This window comes from Pyrus communis, chromosome 2 (assembly GCF_963583255.1).
Source record: "Pyrus communis chromosome 2, drPyrComm1.1, whole genome shotgun sequence".
In the NCBI taxonomy this organism is placed as follows: domain Eukaryota; kingdom Viridiplantae; phylum Streptophyta; class Magnoliopsida; order Rosales; family Rosaceae; genus Pyrus; species Pyrus communis.
The window spans coordinates 16,547,912-16,565,564 of record NC_084804.1 but is presented as its reverse complement, the minus strand read 5'-3'; the positions used below and the strand labels follow the sequence as shown (position 1 = coordinate 16,565,564).

Genomic DNA, 17,653 nt, shown 5'->3' with positions numbered 1-17,653 from the left:
TGGCCTGATTCTCCTTTGTGGCTCGGTGGGGCCCACAAGCCCTTTGGCCTAGCCTTCGGTTGGAGACAGTTTTCGTGTTATTTAGGGCTATTTAGGATTGGATTGTTTGGAGATGGCCTTAGGGTGCACATGGTTTCGTGAGGTTAGCCAAAGTTTAGAATTAATTAAAACTTAAACGTGTATAGACTATTAGCCAAAATTTTTTCAATGATCAGGGAACATGTTATCACCACATATCGTAACTTTTACATAGGAAGGAAAGAAAATAAGTTTGGTGAAAACAAAGACTCATAATTTATCAACCACAAATTATGCATGTTTGGTGAGTAAATTCTCCTATCATCACTTCTATAAATAACTATATGCACTTAACTATGTTAAGCCCTATATATATATAGACTTTTTAGCCAAAATAGTCTTTGAGATTTGCATAGCACATCACTTTAGTCCCTGAGATTTGAAATCAATAGAATTGGTCTTTGAGATTGTCCACCATCAATCATTTTGGTCATCCCGTGCAAAATTATGTTAAATAAGGATCAAAATGACAAATATGCCCTCAAGTTAATAAACAATAGGCCAAAATAATTTGACAGAAATTAAGGATATTTTGGTCATTCTATTCTTATTTAATGGAGATTTTTCAAGGAATAATCAAAATAATTGATGATGGACAAACTCAGGGACTAATTCTATTGATTTCAAATCTCATGGACCAAAGTGAGAAGGACCATTTTGGCTAAAAAGCCTCTCTCTCTCTCTCTCTCTCTCTCTCTCTCTATCTCTCTCTCTCTCTATATATATATATATAAATGTGTGACAACCATTGGAAGTATTGTTTACATAAAATATGACAATACAGTGTGCGTCAGGTATACATGTAAAGTAAAATTAACCTTAAAATGATATATGTGTGTACTGGTTGGACCCGAAATAACTTCTAGAGTAAATTGTAGTAATGGTCTATTCACTTTAACCCAATTGGAGCAATGGTCTCTTAACTAAAAATTCATTACCATTGGTCCCTCAACTCATCAAAACGTACAATTATGGTTCCTCAACTAAAAATCCATTACCATTGGTCATCCCTCAACTCATCAAAACGTGCAGCTATGGTCCCTCAACTAAAAATTCATTACCATCGGTCCCTCAACTTTAATCCAATTGGAGAAATGGTCCCTCAACTTTAACCCAATTAGAGCAATGATCACTCAACTTTAACCCAATTGTAGCAATGGTTCTTCAAACATAACTTATTTTGACAAAATTATGACAAAGTTGACAAAAAGAACCATAACTACACATTTTGATGAGTTGTGGGACCAATGGTAATAAAATTTTAGTTGATGGATCACCGCTCCAATTTGATTAAAGTGGAGGAACCACAACTACAATTTACTCTAGTTTTTAAGGTCAACAAGTACCAAGCAAGCAAGGATGGCAACAATTCAATTTGGGGACAGAAATGCTATATCCATCACCATAACCACGGAAATTAACCATATTCATAACCGCAAATTAGCCATCGGGTATTATCCATAACCATACCCACCAGGTAACGGATTTCCCATCAGTTAACGGTTATATCCATATTCGTCAAAAACAAAAAATTATATTCATACAATTGACACACAATAATTTAGTAGATACTAATTTCATCATTAAATAGCCTCCAATAATAAAAAAACATAACAATGAATGAATTTTGTAAGTATAAAAATAAGAGTATTGAATAAAACATTGATGATGTTGGTCGTTGATATCTCCCATATGCATGATGTTTGGTGCATAATGAATATAGCATAATGTTTGACGCATAATGAATATAGTATATAGGGTTCGGTGAATATTATTATATTATATACTAAATATATTATGCGGTGAATAATAAATAAGGTAAAATGGTATAGGTTCACTCAATATAAATACATACATATAAATATGTAGGTGTTTGTATATATATGCATATATATATATATATATATATATATATTATAATATGTATGCAATATATTATTTGGTTCGGATTCGGGTACGAATATGGATTAGAGATCCTAGAACCATATCCAAAACCATAACCAAATAAAGTTAATGGTTTTTACTCATAACCATAATATACCCGAATTTTCATACCTAAATCCGTTCCATTCGGGTGGTTATATACGATTATCGATTTTAACGGTTTGAATTGTCATCCCTACAAGCAAGTATATGGAGGTTGGGCTGCTATTATCTAAAAATGGAAAGAACACCATTTGTAGTACAAGTCGTTGATAGGGCTGCTATTAAGTAAAAATGGAAAGAACACCATTTGTAGTACAAGTCGTTGATAGGGCTGCTATTAAGTAAAAATGGAAAGAACACCATATGTAGTATAAGTCGTTGATAATGTAAGCCGAGGGTGAAGTTAAGGGTGGTTATTTTATAATAATCCAAGTTGACGATGTGCGGCCCATAAGCTAAGCATGCAAATCGTGGATTAACTAGAGTTTAAATTAAATATTAATTCAAATCAAATGACAAGGATTCAAGGAAAGTGATGTAATTAAAGACGTGTATTCAATTGAGATTTTAAGGGATTTTAATTTTTTTAATGAATCTAGGGGTATTCAATTAGGATTTTAAGTGATTATCTAAAATTCAAGGTTGATTCAATTAGAATTTTAAGATAGTTTATTAAAATCCTTAGAAATCCGGGTGTATCTAATTAGGATTTAAAGAAGTTTATAATATTACAGGTGTATTCAATTAGAAATTAATTTTAAAGAATTTAAGAAAGTTAAGGAATTACAGGGAATTGGAAAGATTTCGTAGTGTATTTTAAGCATACGCAATCTCACCTCTTCCTATGAGATTTCAAGGGAATTGAATCAAAATTTTATATGGAATCTCTACAAATCAATTAAATTTCATAAAAATCCATTAAAATTTCTCAAATTCTCAATTGAATACACTCCGTAATTTTGCCGTATATGATGACATTAAGGCGCCAACATGTTGATAATTTCTGTGTATTCTTCGTAGCTGTTGCATGGAAATCCATATATATAAATAATTACGTTCTAAATCAAGATAATACTTGAAATTAAAAATATTATCTAGCCTTAAGTATGATTAGTCCGGGATTAAACAATCACATGGGATGAGGAAAATCGGCATCGTAAAACCATATGGCGCCTGGGGAAGACACGACGAGGCTGTTGACCAGCACGAGCGGACAGGGGATCCGCATCCCCCAGAGGAATGACGCTGTGTGAGCGACGTGGAGCCACGTGGAGACATGTGGAGGGAGGTGATTGGCGGAAGTGGAAAAGTGACCCTTGAGGGCAATGAAGGGGCAAAAAGGAGGGAGATTATGGATGAGGATTGAGGGGAGGAGTGCCAGCGAAGCGGCGGGCGGTCGGCGAGGGAATGGAAGGTGGGAAGAAAGTAATGGTGCGAGACTTCTCCGAGTCCAAAGTCCAACGCTCTAACCCATAGATAAATACTATAAAATCTTATCCAGTTTTTTCAGCTGTGTTTTTTGCCTGTTTGGTGGTTGCCTATAATATTTTTCTTGATTATTTGGAGGTTTGATGTGGAGCAAAATGGGAAAATAAAAGTAAATGTGCTTTTTCGATTCCCAAATAATAAAGAATGGTTAGTAGCGTCAGTTGCGGATAAGTTATAGAATATTAAAAATAACATTATACTGATTAGATTACAAATCTATCAACGATTATAATAGAGTACAACGATCACGCACAACAAATGCTAATCTAACTTATAAATAAAGTAAACTCATCAATGAGCAAGCAACAACATACAAAAGAAGAAGTATATACTTCTCTATCTTGAGAATATTCCCCTAGTCATAGTTATTTGTTTTGGCCCAATGTGTATCAAATACTATGATAATGTAACACGATTATGTCCTGCGATTATGTACGGCCGATGTTAGTCTAATTTCTAAACCAAACTCGTTATTCGGCAAGCAACAATATAGGCATATATGAACTATCACTTCACAGTACATACAATCACAAAAATTTAAGTATGATGAACTATTACTCCACAGTACATACAATCAAAGCTCCCACGCTATCGACATTTTATCAAGTACTAGCATTCGAATTTGTACCATAGTCCAACATCGATGAAAAACCATGAAGGTGATGTGTGAGTAAGGTAGCACTACAAAAAAAAGAGAACAATAATCATGAAGAAATAATATGTAATTCTTGATTGTTATTGTTGTAGTAACAGTGATATTATTAATATATAAAAAATGACAAAATGTATTTGCCACCGTTGTGGTTTCATTGATACTGATATTAATTTGGACATTTTACCATTATTTTTCTCGTTAATAATATCATTGTTGCTCGGGCAACATCGACAAACTAGTATTTAATTCTTTGCAAGCATTTCTCTCTTTTTGTTGAAGGGGAGACAACATGTACAGGCCCCTCGAATGAGATGTTTTCTCCATGATTAAATGAGGAACAAAAAAGATAACAAAGGGGTTGGCGAGTGGGTCCAAAATGTCTGTCCCTCAAAGGAGCCGTCCAACGTTAACCTACCTAACAGTTAAAGATAAGATCAAGTAGAGCAATTGTACCTCGCTGACAGCCTGACTGCAACATTGTCGCCCAAACTCATATGGTCGTCCCCTTTTTTAAATCAAGTATGAGTGCATTTCTGGGGTTGTTCTAGTATGCACTATAAACTAAAATTCGCATTCAATATACCTTTTATTTATTCGGTACATGTCATATACTAGAGCGTACGTATTATAATTTTTGGTATTTCAGTTCTTTTTTACGTCCATCTCAACAATTCCATTTTTATCTATGGTATTTCATTACATGTTTTATAGGAGTACTCCTCATCAAATATTCCAGTAAGACACGTTCTTGTATATAACAAAATGATGTGGTTGTCCATGATTGGATTATTACTTAACTGTTGATTAACGTGTTTATTTTCTATTGATGACATATCGTTTGATTTGCAAATTTGATTTAAAATTTCGATATTCCTAGCATTACCTATATAATAATATAGTTAATATTACTATTCTAAACTATACTATGAGAATGAGGGAGAGTTTAAACCCACAAGGCACTGAGTTGAAGAAGAATATCCTAACCATGACAATCCATCACTTGTTGCATGATACAATCTTTCATCATGTAATCTCCCAAAGAATACATTAGTGAGATTGATAACATCAAGCATTTAAAGACAATTGAAAATTAACAAAAGAGAAGCGCGATAAAACAAAGATTCAAAGAACACATTAATTCTGTGACTAATTATATTCTTAATAAATAGTAGCAGAACAAAATTAAAAGGGTTGGCACATTCAATGAACCTAGACAATTTTTTTCATTGTTCATTGAATGAGGACATATTTTTTTTGGATAATACTAGATAAATTAAATTTTTAGACTAAAATTTCAAATTAAATGATGTGTCATCAGTAAAATAATAATCCAATCATTAATAACCGCATAATTTGATTTAAAATTTTGATCTTCATACCATTACCCTTTTCTTTGTAGCAAACGCTTCCATTGATGACGAACCGACGATTGATTTATCCCTTACTTTTCTTGTTAATTTTCCCTAATTTTTTTAAATAAAATTTCTTAATCTTAAGGCTAGACAAGCTACATTATGAATGGTAATTTATATAATAATATTACCTAGTTCTACCATTTGATATGTTATTGGGCGAAATGTGTAAATAAGTGTCATTCTTATGCGTGTTATACAGGTTCAGAATAAGAAAAAGCGAAAAAAAATTTAGATTGCCTGTATAAAAGGGGTGAATAACCATAATTTACAACCAGTTATCTTCTTAAAAACAAAAAACAAAAAAAAAACAAAAAACAAACCATTTTTCGATTTATGCGTGCCATTCTTGCGCAGAGTTAGAGACGATGCTAATCTTCTTTGTAACGTTGCAAATTTATTGGATATCCAAAAATTTGAGACTTGTTACTCCATGCATTTATGTAGTCCAAAACACAATCAGTTTGAATAATTTGTAGGCAGTGAGACATGTTACTGAGAAGGCATCCAGAAAGTTTGAAATATCCACACATTCTCGATCAATGAATCTTTTACACAATATTTTGGCACTCAAATTCACATTCAGATACTTTATTTTTGGAAATTCAAAGAAGCTACTTTGCTAACTTGATTGTTGGAATATAAGATGTTACACTTTTGTTTCTTTGTTTTTTAGGCGAGAGAAATTAAGGAGTTGTTTGATAATTGTGGAGTGAAAAATAGCTTAAAAATTCAGAAGGCGACATGTGAACTTTTTTTTCTTCTCGAAGAAGACAAGAATTCCCTCATTAAATGGACACGACACACAAATATTCTCATGTGCAATTCAACATCTCTAGAGGCTTGAGCAGCTGACTACGACATTACCAAGCTCCAGTATAAATACCTGATCTCTACCAAATTCTGGTTAGCTTTTAACTACACATTATGCCCTAAACACCGACTCTTCTATGAGATATTGACTGAGAGACATCAAAGATTCATTGGCCAAACCCCATCACCGCACCTCGTGGGCGCTTGTGGCTTTGGTTTGATCAAATGTGTTGATTATTTTGTAGGTATAAATTCGTTAAGACGGAAGATGATAAATTTTTGCTACCACAATAATCATTTCGTTTTCAATTTTAGTTTCCGTTTCCATTTTGTGTTAGAGACGAGGAAAATATACACCGAAGAAAAGAGGCATATAGGAGAGTGGAAGAATTGCGGAAGAGATGTATATAAGAAATGTATAGAGAAACTTAAAAAAAAAAAAAAAAATTAAAACAAATAAAAAACTATTTTACGTTGTTTTCAACTTGTTTTTCTTTCCTCGCCATAATGAAATGAATTCGAGTTTTTGACCTACCATGATCATGACCTATTTCCAATCTATCTTCACAACTTGAACTAATTCCAAGAACTTAAAAGTTGTTTGATAACCATTTAATTTTTCGTTTTCTTGTTTTCATTTTTTTGTGTTTATATGAACAACATACGAGGAAATAAGGAGTGAAGAAGGATGGGGAAATATGTAGAAGAATTGCCTAACGAAATTTAAAAGCTAAAAAGTAAAAAGTAAAAATTATTTAAGTTGTTATCACTTTTATGATTTTGTTTTCGTCAATTTTCTTTATTTCTTCCGCTCCCTCTCACCATTCTTCTTCATTTTTTTTGTTTCCGTACAGTTTCTCCACATCTTATGCACAAAAAACAACTAAATAAAAATCAAATAATTTTCAAAAGTACCCTAAATTTTAATTTCTTTTTTTCTTTTTCAAGAAGGATGTAGGAAAATTGGAGACTTGGAGCATGCTGTACATATACACAGATTTCAAATACAAAGAGTGATTTGGTTCAAGAAGTAACATTTAAACCTAATGAAACCTGGTTTGGTTAATTACAACATGATATAGGATTAATTAGTTTTATTTATGCTGCATGCACCCGATAATACCCTATAATTTCTATCTGAGAGAGATCGCAATGTAGCTTAAAAAAATGCAAGTGACACTACAGGTGGAACAAATTCGGAATAATTAAGTGAAAAACTATTTCCAATTATCCAAAATAAGTACAGAGATTAAAAGGTCCAGATAACGGAATTGGAGTAAATCATACAACAGTAATCAATAAAACATGTTACACTTTGCAAGGGATGGATTGTCCCGATGAATTTCTCTTCAAACCGCTTTGTTTCGGGTTCAAACCCTCACCACTCCCCTTAGTATAGTTTAGAGTACTAATATCGTTCGTCATAAAAACTATAGTTTCAACAGAACAACCATTATTAACAATAACATAATACGAAATTAAGTGTTTGATCACTCCACTGCTTCTGCATTCACCATATCTTCATCTGCCACCATATCTTCATCAACATAATCATCTTCTGCAAGCCAGCGTTCAAGCTCGTCCATCTCATCATAGTCATGCATGTAAACATCATCAGCGGTATCCCCTTGCTCAACTCCCAGCTCCTCACCACGGCACGACACATGCAAGAACGGTCTACTTCGAGCTAAAGCATCTACCACATCCCTATTTACACTGCCCGTGACTCCCAACCATCTGAGTCTTGGAAAATATGGTTTCTTCAACCACCGGAATGAAAGAGGGGTAATCCCACCGCAATTAAACAGATCCAACAACCTCAAGCCGTTACCATGCCACCTCTCCTCATCAACTTGCATAGAGGCTAATGCCATTACCGAAGTGTCGCCTATGAGTGGGCATTGCCGCATGCGCAGTTCAAGTAGCGGAATCCTACTCTTTGCCAGTAATAGAACTGCATTGTCGGAGAGATTAGGAAGATTGGACAAGTCTAATTCTTGCAACTCCAACTTGGAAGAGCCATCAAATAGAGCAGAGATACATTTATCTGTAAGTTTCTTGCATCCTCTAAGAGACAGTGAAATTAGTGAACTTATGACCACTTGTCTCAAATATGATAATCCCACATCACTAATATCAGAGCCATCCAGCAACAATGTCTTTACCTTTGGAAGAGTGCTTATGGCTCGGAGGGATTCATCCCCGAGGTTTCTGCAATCTCTCAAATCCAAAACTTTCAGATCCTTGTTAGACGCCAAACTAGTCACTGCATGGTTGGTTAAAAGAGTGCACAGTCTCAAGCTAACATGTGTTAAAGAAAGGGAAGTTGCAGAAATGTCATGAAAAACCAAATCAGTTAATTGAGTCCCATGAGACACCCTAAGTTTATATAACTTGGAGCAAGAATGCAAGATCGTTTTGAAACCCGTGTCTGTAACACGACAGAAGCCACTGAGAAATATGCTTTCCATGTTTTCACACTTGTCAGCCAATAAGAGAAGCCCAAGATCATTTACTCTTCTAAAATAGGTAACGACATACTCCTGGCTCCGAACCAATGAGAGATGCTTCAACTTCCCATACTGATTAATCTGTTGAAGGCCAGAGTTTGTAAGGTCAAATGAAACTCTTGGTTCTATGAGGGGTGTATCTCTAAGATCCAAATGGGTGAGGGACAGGAGACCTTTAGAAATCGCTCCAACCATAGCATCAGTTATATAGTCAACTGAAAGGCACAATTTGTGAATGTTTGGCAATATTGAAGGCTGAATACGGTTTGATGGCTGATGGGATACAAAATTCGTGCAAAGTAGTTCAGTCACCATCAATGATGAAATGTAGCCAATCTCGAGAGACGTGAGTTTCTCCGACGCCAAAGCCCAAACTTGAGCAAAGTTATGACGGAGATAGATTGATGATACATCAAACATCAAGACCAGTGCCTACCAAACATAATCAAACAGAGATTAGACGAAAGACATCAAGCAATTATAATGCACAGTAACAAAATATGGTTTACCGGTACATTGCAATTAAGGTAACTTATATATGAAGCATCTAATGCCAAAATGCTAACAAGACTGCTATCAACCATTTAATTATTAAGCCAGATGACTGAAGAGGAACCTATCCATCCTAACAAACTCGCCATATCAGTCTTGAAGTTAGCATCTTCCGCAGATTCAAAAGCCAAAATGTTTACTCAAATCCTTCTTGTTAAACATTTGCTTACTAAGCAAACGTATATATTAAGCATCTAATGTCAAGATGCTAAAAAGACTGCTACTAAACATTTAATTACTCAGCCAGATGGCCGAGGAGGAACCTAACCGTATTAACAAACTCGGCATTTTCGACAACCCATCGATTATAAAGTTAGCGTCTTTTGTAGATTTCAAAAGGCAACATCTTTACTCAAATACTTATCATTAAACATTTGTTTGTTATGGAATCATCATTTAACTGAGTCTTACTTGTAATTGAGTGCAACCACTGAGCAACTCCTCCAAATCAGAAATATGAATAGCCCGCCCTCTCTTTTCGGCAACTGACCCCAAGCACAGAGACCTGAAGGGAAATTTCATAATCCCCAAAAGCCAATAACAACAACACCCCTTTCACTTTCCACAACTCAATAAGTCACCAGCAATCTATACATATAATTAGCAGAGCTTGACCGAAATCGAAATCGAAACCAAACCAACCTCAGATCCTTGCACCGGGCTCCGATTTCCGAAAGCAATTTGCCGCTAAAATCCGCGCAATTGAGCATACAGAGCTCTTCCAGCGACGGCTGAAGCAGAATCTGAATGGCGGAATCATCAAGCCGGCCGCAGTTCACCTTCACGCTCTTCAGCCAGGGGTTTGGGAGCAACAGGGGTCTCAGCAACTCCATGGAAGGCGCTATTTCCTGAAAACCCAATTCAAAAAGTACCAAAATTTTCAGAAAAAAAATCCACAAAGTTACCAAATTTCAAATTTTGGGGAAACCCAGAAGTGAAAAATTGGAGGACTTACGAGGATGTGGAAGGAGGGAATGAAGGAGAGGATGTGAGAGGCGCAGGCTTTGAAGGCGGTGCAGGTGGATGCGACGGAGCAGACGGAGGCCACGTCGAGCTTTATCATGATGGTGGCGAGCAGGGCCAAGGGTAGATGATCAAGGCTAACGATTGAGCTGTTGCTTTCGCTCGTCTCCCCCGCCATTTTTGCTTCTTCTAAGTCTTCTTCTTCGTCAATCTTGTGGGATCTGCGTACTGGTGTTTACCGATTGACGACACGACACTACAACCGCCAAGTCTGCATCTTGACGCAAATCGAACGGTGCCTGTACTGTTTAGTTTAGAATCACGAGGTAATGTGGATTTGGGTTTTGGTTTTTACTTGGCCCAAACTATATCCAAAGCCGAAAGCCCAAAAGTCCAAGCCCTTATCAAGTTAGAGTTCTATTTATATTTACAGAATTTTTATTAGTACTTTAAAATTCTTATTTTGCACCCAATTTTTCTATATTTAAAAAGAATAATACACCTTTGAGCAGTGTAAAATGAGACTTTAGAGTGTCAATAACAATTTTCTTATACTTATTCATACAAATGATACTGGAGGATGAGAGATTTAACCACGAGATTTCAGGTGTAAAGATTTTTTTTTATTTTTTTATTTTTATAACCAACTGAGCAACAAGATCTAGTCCTTATAAGATTTTTGATACAAACGATATTTTACTTAATTTAATCTATATTATGAGCAAAGAAATTTAAACATAGGTACAAAAAAGGGAACACGTTATTCTAGTCAATATAAATGCCCGGTATGCAACCTTTATAAAGAGTTATTAACAATTTAACAACCAATTTGACAAGAACAATGTTATAATTTTGATACTAATAGGTTACACTAATTAGCTGTTGAATTTTGATATATTTGGAAGAAGTAAGCTAGTGGAGTTACATTTTCTTATCTTATTCTTTAATGGGAGTGTTAACAACTTTTGCACTAACTTTTTATGTGAACCATTCACTTTCTCAAATGTCATGTGTCATTTGCTTGCACAAGAAAAAAGACCTTTAAGGCTTTTGGCTAGGAATTAATGGCACATTTATGCAAGGGTAATTAGAATTAAAAAGCAAACTTGAATGTCGATTACGGAATACTCTAGTGTTTATCAAACATTTGGTGGAATCCATGCAAGTTTTAGAATCCAATTCCAATATTTGTATTGAATTCCCTACAATTTGATGTATTTGAATTTCGAATTGCTTAGGTAATCAGAATGAACTTTTTCTCCCCATTATGCCCTCATTATTTTTAAAAATACATCTAGAGCTGTCTCACTTTCTCTTCGGCGCAGCTTCCCTTCTCTTCAGTCGCAGCTATCATCAAATTAATGGAGACATAAAACCTCTTTGTCTTACGCGTTTTCATCAATATGTTGATTTTTTGTTTTCATAAAATTCATCGTGGAAAAGAATTGCATGATGAAATGATTACTTTCATCGTCGAAGGTGTTTTTTTTTTATTGGTAGAACTTAGTCAACAACTCCATCCCTGAAATCGATAACCATTTCTAGAATTATGGTCTCTAAAATTTTCAGTCACCTTCATGAAATTAGGAAGAGTGCGGCAAAATGATATTTTAGTAATTATACTAGTTATATTTCGATTTTGCTAAATTATTAAACAATTTTAAAGAATTAGTACAATTTCTGTTTTAATTCCAAAACATTTAGTAAACAGTTTTTATGGAAATCTGAATTTTGATTCTCCTCAATTCAATTATTTTTAATCAAATTCCTCTAATTTTAATTACCGTTACGTAAATGAGTCATAAAGGTATAAAACATGTCATTTGGTAAGGTGAGAAGGTCAAGTTGCTAGCATTTCTCTCAGGTCATTTAATTATATATTTTTATAATGGTTTTTTAACCAAAATGATCTCTGAGATTTGAAATCAATAAATGTGACAGCCCGTTCCGAAAATTTTTAAAACGTACGCGTGAAAACACGATTTTGCCCCTAGTGTGATTTTTACGTTGTGTGGTTGTTTTGAGTTTGGTGTGGCTGGTTGTGGACCACACACATTTCCCTACACTTTTCCTTCACCCTGTCCCGTGCCATTTCCCTTCCCATTTTCCCCTCCATTTGTACGGACATACCCCAAAACCCTTGTTATCTTCATAGATCGAAGAAACAAAGTACATATCCATGCTCGTGAGGTCCGTAGAAGTTCAACCATACCCATTTCAGGTAAGGATACCTTCGTTTTCACGTCGAACTCGGGATACCCGATTTTTGTCACTGTTCATGCACACGTAAATTCTTATGTTTTTGGGAATTTCAAGCTTGTAGGAAACTTGGTGAGGTATTTAGGAGACTCGGGGTGGTTCGTTTGAAGGTTTTGGACGTCGGGATCGCGAGTTTCGAGGTTGGCTGAAGTTGGTGGTGTTTTCCCGACAAGATTTCGTGGATTTTAGCTCTTGAAAGTGGTATGAACTTGTTCCTCTCGTTGTAAGCTTCATTTTGGTACCAATTTTGTGAAATTTGGTTGAAAAACGAAGAAGATATGACGATTTGAAAATTTCCCGATTTTCCGACGCCGGAACCTTGCCAGAGAAGACGACGGAATATTTCGTCAGTTTAGACGGAATATTCCTAACGGCGTTAACGGAATATTCCTGACAGCGTTAATTGACGCCGTCAGCGTGCCAGACACGTGCCTACGCGTGGCCGTGCCTTGGCCGGCGCGTGCGACGGTGAAATTTTTTTCTAAAAATAATGGGATGTTCCTAAGGTTGAGTAGATCACATTGGTGTATTCATACACCCCATTTGAGCATTGTATGAGAAGTTATTTCTTAAGGTTGGTTATGTGCTTTAAAATTTACGTTTTTGTAGTTGTTTCGCATATAGGTGATACCTATTCCGAGGACGAGCGTGGTCACTCAAGGCAAGGGGGTTACAACCCTTCTACATACCAGTGAGTGGACTTTTGGTTTTCCGTATATACCTATATATTTATACTTTTCCCAGAAATTGATTTGAAACGTTTATTCGTTTAGATGCCATGCATTATATTGCCGTTGTTTATGCATTGTTAGTGGCCTATATATATATATATATATATATATATATATATATGTTTGGTGTTGCCGACGCACAGGTAAGTGTCAGGTGAGTATGGTTTATACTTATATTCAGTAGTGGTTTGAGATGCATATAGAGAGCTCATAACCTGCACCCCCGGTGTTAGTGCTCCCGCCTAGATTTGGGCACAATCCTTCACGTGATGTTCACCTCCTGCACCACACGCTCATCTTGGATCCAAGTTAGGTGCACAGTCCTGTCGTACAAACCACTTTAGGTGGTTCCGACTCGTAAGTGACCCGCGATTATTCGCCCAGCCTTCACGTGATTGTAGCACTTGAGCGTACTTATATTACACCCAGGCTTATCGTACAGACCACTTTAGGTGGTTCCGACTCGTGTGCAGGTCTAGTTAGTGAGACAGAGATTTGAGCTCTAGATTCAGCCGTACAGGTCACGTTAGGTGACTCCGGCTGATAAATTATATGACATTGATGTGATTTTACCTGATCACTTGCATCTTACTTCGAGGTTTTGGCATAGCATATTTTCTAAGCATGATTTATATATATATATATATATATATATATATGTATATTCTATTTTCTGGGAAGTATACAGGTTTTATGGCGAGGGGTTAGAACTTGTTTATGTAATGGTTTTTGAAAAACTTTGTTTTTGCCCACTCACACTTTTTGTTTTGCACCCCTCCAGGTTCTAGTTGGCTAGCACGTTTGGTGGCTTTCTTGAGGATTTCCCCGGCATATCTGACAGACTACTATCAGTGTAGGACCAACTTCGGGTGTACTTTTGTCGTGTCGTTTTCTCCCGGACTGCATTAGGTTTTCGTGCTCTGAACCTTGTGTTCACACTTACGATTGCACATGTTTGTTATTACTTGTATAAAGCCGGTTTTTATTTATTCGTACTATTTTTATTATTATTTCATTAGCTTCCGCACTGTGCACATGATTACGTCACTTCCACATGACGGCCAGCATGCCCTGATCTCGATCGGGCTGTGTCAATAAAAGTGGTTTTTGAGATTGTTTAGCATCAATTATTTTGGTCATGGAATTAAGGGTAATTTTATCATTTTATCCTTATTTTATGGAGATTTTTTATGGAATGATCAAAATGATTAATTATGAACAAACTCAAGGACCAATTCTATTAATTTCAAATCTCAAGAACCAAAATGAGAAGTCGTGCATATCTCAAGAACCATTTTGGCTAAAAAGCCTTTCATAATTGATGTGCATTACGCGGGTATCACTTTGTTGTTTCTAAAAGATTACAAATGTTGCAATGTTAATATTATTGTAAATTTGCTTAATGTGAATGAGCTTTTGACTTTATAAAAATGTGAATACTGATATGATCATTAGTTTTTTATTTTTTATTTTTAGGACAAGTAATATGATCATTAGTTAGTGAATGGTTTTAATATGTTTTTGTTTATACAAGAAAGAGACTATAATTTACACAACAGATTGGAACTCGAGTGCAAGAAGCGAACATAAAGAGTTGCCCTGGCCAACAAGTCTAACCCACATTTGCAATCAACCCATAGCCAATCAAATAAAATTCCCAATGAAAATTTTGTACCCTACAAATGCCAAGTTCCCTCTTAAAAACCAACCCCCAAACCCCACTCTTCCCACAACTTGGAAATTCAGCTCAACATAATCTATCATCTTTTACACTGTTTAAAAGCTATTTGTTATTAATGGGATTATGCTAATGCAAGATTAATCCAAGGTGCTAATACAATTTTCTGCAAATTAAGCATCAAACCATATAAAGCTTATGCTCTAATTCTATCATCAACTGACACTAAACCCTCTATCAACAGCATAATCCACAAAGCTGTAGAGTGGCACCACTCCATCACCATACTTCTCAAACCCATCCAACTCCTGTTTAGCTTTGGTTTTGAGCTGCTCTGCCACCTCCATAGCCTTCTCCACCCCATACATTTTCACATAGCTGAACCCCTTCTTCTTCCCCTCTCCATCACCATCATCTCCGCCCTTCATCTTCTCCTCAAGAAGATCGTCAACCACCTGGTACAAAACCCCGACAGCTCTCCCATACCTCCTCAGCCTATCCAACTCATCATCTTCAGCACCCCCCAGCAGTCCTCCGCAAACAGCAGAGCACTGACTCATCTCCCCAAACTTCTTCTCCTGGGCGAATTCCACCGCCTCTGGCCCGCCTTCAAGGTCCAGGAACTGCCCGGCCGCCATTCCCGTGGACCCCACGGTCTGAGCAATCTCTGTGATCACACGCAGGAGGCGCGGCTCCGGCACGAGGTTGGAAGGCGTGTTTGATACAATGTGCTGAAACCCCAATGGAAACAGAGCATCCCCGGCGAGAATCGCCATGTCATCGCCGTAAATTGTGTGGTTCGAGGGCTGGCCTCGCCGTGATGGGTCGTCATCCATGCACGGAAGATCGTCGTGTATGAGTGAAGCCGCATGTACCTATCAATTGCCAATCAAAGAAAAGCAAACAACCTTATGAATATTCCAATCACAAAATACAAAACCCAAGTAAAAAATTGAGCAAAATTAGCAGCTATTTACTCCCAATTAACCAGACAGGGTTAAAAGCAAGATTCTACAATTTTTTTCTTCTTCTGAAAAACCCAATTCGGATTCTGCGCAAAAAATCCAAATGATGCAAGAATATTCATTGCGAATGAATCGGTTTAATTAAGTCTCTGTAAGGTAAAAGGGAAAGAAATTACTAACCATTTCGAGAGCGCAGGCGGTGGGGAAGGCGGCAAGGCGGTTGCCGCCGAAGAGTTCACAGGCTGCGACGCACATGACCGGTGAGGCTCGCTTGGCGCCATCAGCGAGAACGGAGTATCGCATGGATTGATATATCTGCTCTGGGTACCGAATCGGAATGGCTTCATGAAGCTTCTGATTCATGTCGGCGATGAGGGTAGTCCAGTAGGTTTTCAAATCGAACTTGAGGGGGCTCGATTGGGTTGAAATGGACGGCGACGATGAAGCGGAGGAGCACCGGATTGGAAAAGCTAGCTTCTTTGGGATATAGAGGTGGGATGATGCCGATATCATCGAGAAAGAAGCCATTTTTTTCTGGGTTCTTCTGAATCTCAACTGGGAGCTCTAATACGAGATCTGCTCTAATGGTGGGGAGAGAGGAAGCGGGGGGAGAAGATGAGATTTTGGAGAGATTTTTCAATTTGACCACAGCACTGGTGATTCTACGTGTTATTATACAACTAATAAGATATATGTTTCACAATGTTAAAATCTTAAAACATAAAATTCTGTACAATTTATATAAAAACATTTAATGTATTCGTGTTCCGATCATAATAAAAAGTTTATCGAAATTTTGGATGTGATTAGGAGAAAATTTTAGTTATGACGAGAATACAGATGATATACCGCGTATTTTTATGTAAATGATGAAAATTTTTATTTTTTAAATTATTAACTTTTTAATACACATATTTCATTATATATACGTGATATATTATCCGTATGAACTTGGTCCAACCACTTGTCCTCATTTCAATTGGCCATCCCCCTCAATTTTATTTTATTTTAATAAAATCAATATATTTGTAAAATTTTACTCTTTAACAAGAAGGATAATTGGAGAGTAAATTTTTAAAACAAATTTCCAAACTAAATAATGTGTCATCAATAATAAATAAGTGCGTTAATTAAAACTTAAGTAATAGTCCAATTAAAAATCATAAACAATCACATTATTTAGTTTACAAAATTTGGTTCTCTAGCTTACCTAATAAGAATTAGCCACTACCAAACAAAAAAAGGATTAGGCGAGTTTGATTACATATATAGTTTTTTTTGGGTAAAGTACAAAAAACTATCTCAACTATTGGGGTCACGACAGTTTCATACCTCATCTTTTAAAATTGACAATGTCATGCCGCATCTTACGAATTTGTGACAATGTCATACCTCCGTCAATTTTTCTGTTAGTTTTTCTGTTAAGTGATCACGTGGCTTGATTCGGGACATACATTCTATTAAAAAATTATTAAAAACTAAAAAACAATTATTTAATATTTTTTTAAATATTAAAATAATAATAAAAAGCAGAGAAAAAAAAAAAAAACCATCAGTTCGTCCCTCCTCTCCCCCTCCCCCCTCCTCTCTCTTCTCCCCATCTTCATTTTCTTCCCCCACCTG

The 17,653-nt window shown here is 36.1% G+C and overlaps 2 protein-coding genes and 1 pseudogene across 2 annotated transcripts; all 3 read right to left on the bottom strand.

Moving 5' to 3' along the window:
* Positions 1–5,870: 5,870 nt before the first annotated feature.
* On the bottom strand, positions 5,871–5,980 carry LOC137727169 (U6 spliceosomal RNA; annotated as a pseudogene).
* Positions 5,981–7,574: 1,594 nt separating this feature from the next.
* On the bottom strand, positions 7,575–10,674 carry LOC137725931 (F-box/LRR-repeat protein 10-like). Its single transcript, XM_068464773.1, has 4 exons — positions 10,390–10,674; positions 10,077–10,282; positions 9,846–9,939; positions 7,575–9,314 (listed from the first exon to the last, which is right to left on the bottom strand). Exons 1-4 carry the CDS (start codon positions 10,573–10,575, stop codon positions 7,863–7,865), a joined length of 1,938 nt encoding a protein of 645 aa, XP_068320874.1. The 5' UTR covers positions 10,576–10,674; the 3' UTR covers positions 7,575–7,862.
* Positions 10,675–15,152: 4,478 nt separating this feature from the next.
* On the bottom strand, positions 15,153–16,689 carry LOC137725793 (heterodimeric geranylgeranyl pyrophosphate synthase small subunit, chloroplastic-like). The gene is made up of 2 exons (XM_068464586.1): positions 16,211–16,689; positions 15,153–15,940 (listed from the first exon to the last, which is right to left on the bottom strand). Exons 1-2 carry the CDS (start codon positions 16,556–16,558, stop codon positions 15,281–15,283), a joined length of 1,008 nt encoding a protein of 335 aa, XP_068320687.1. The 5' UTR covers positions 16,559–16,689; the 3' UTR covers positions 15,153–15,280.
* Positions 16,690–17,653: the final 964 nt, after the last annotated feature.

Bases quoted from the DNA above. Each gene is read 5' to 3' on its own strand.
- LOC137725931 (XM_068464773.1), bottom strand. From the start codon at position 10,575: ATGGCGGGGGAGACGAGCGAAAGCAACAGCTCAATCGTTAGCCTTGAT. The intron at 9,940-10,076 runs GTTGGTTTGGTT...ATTTCCCTTCAG, and splicing joins GCCCGGTGCAAGGATCTGAG to GTCTCTGTGCTTGGGGTCAG. The intron at 9,315-9,845 runs GTAAGACTCAGT...TATGTTTGGTAG, and splicing joins GTGGTTGCACTCAATTACAA to GCACTGGTCTTGATGTTTGA.
- LOC137725793 (XM_068464586.1), bottom strand. From the start codon at position 16,558: ATGGCTTCTTTCTCGATGATATCGGCATCATCCCACCTCTATATCCCA. The intron at 15,941-16,210 runs GTTAGTAATTTC...GGCAATTGATAG, and splicing joins CCGCCTGCGCTCTCGAAATG to GTACATGCGGCTTCACTCAT.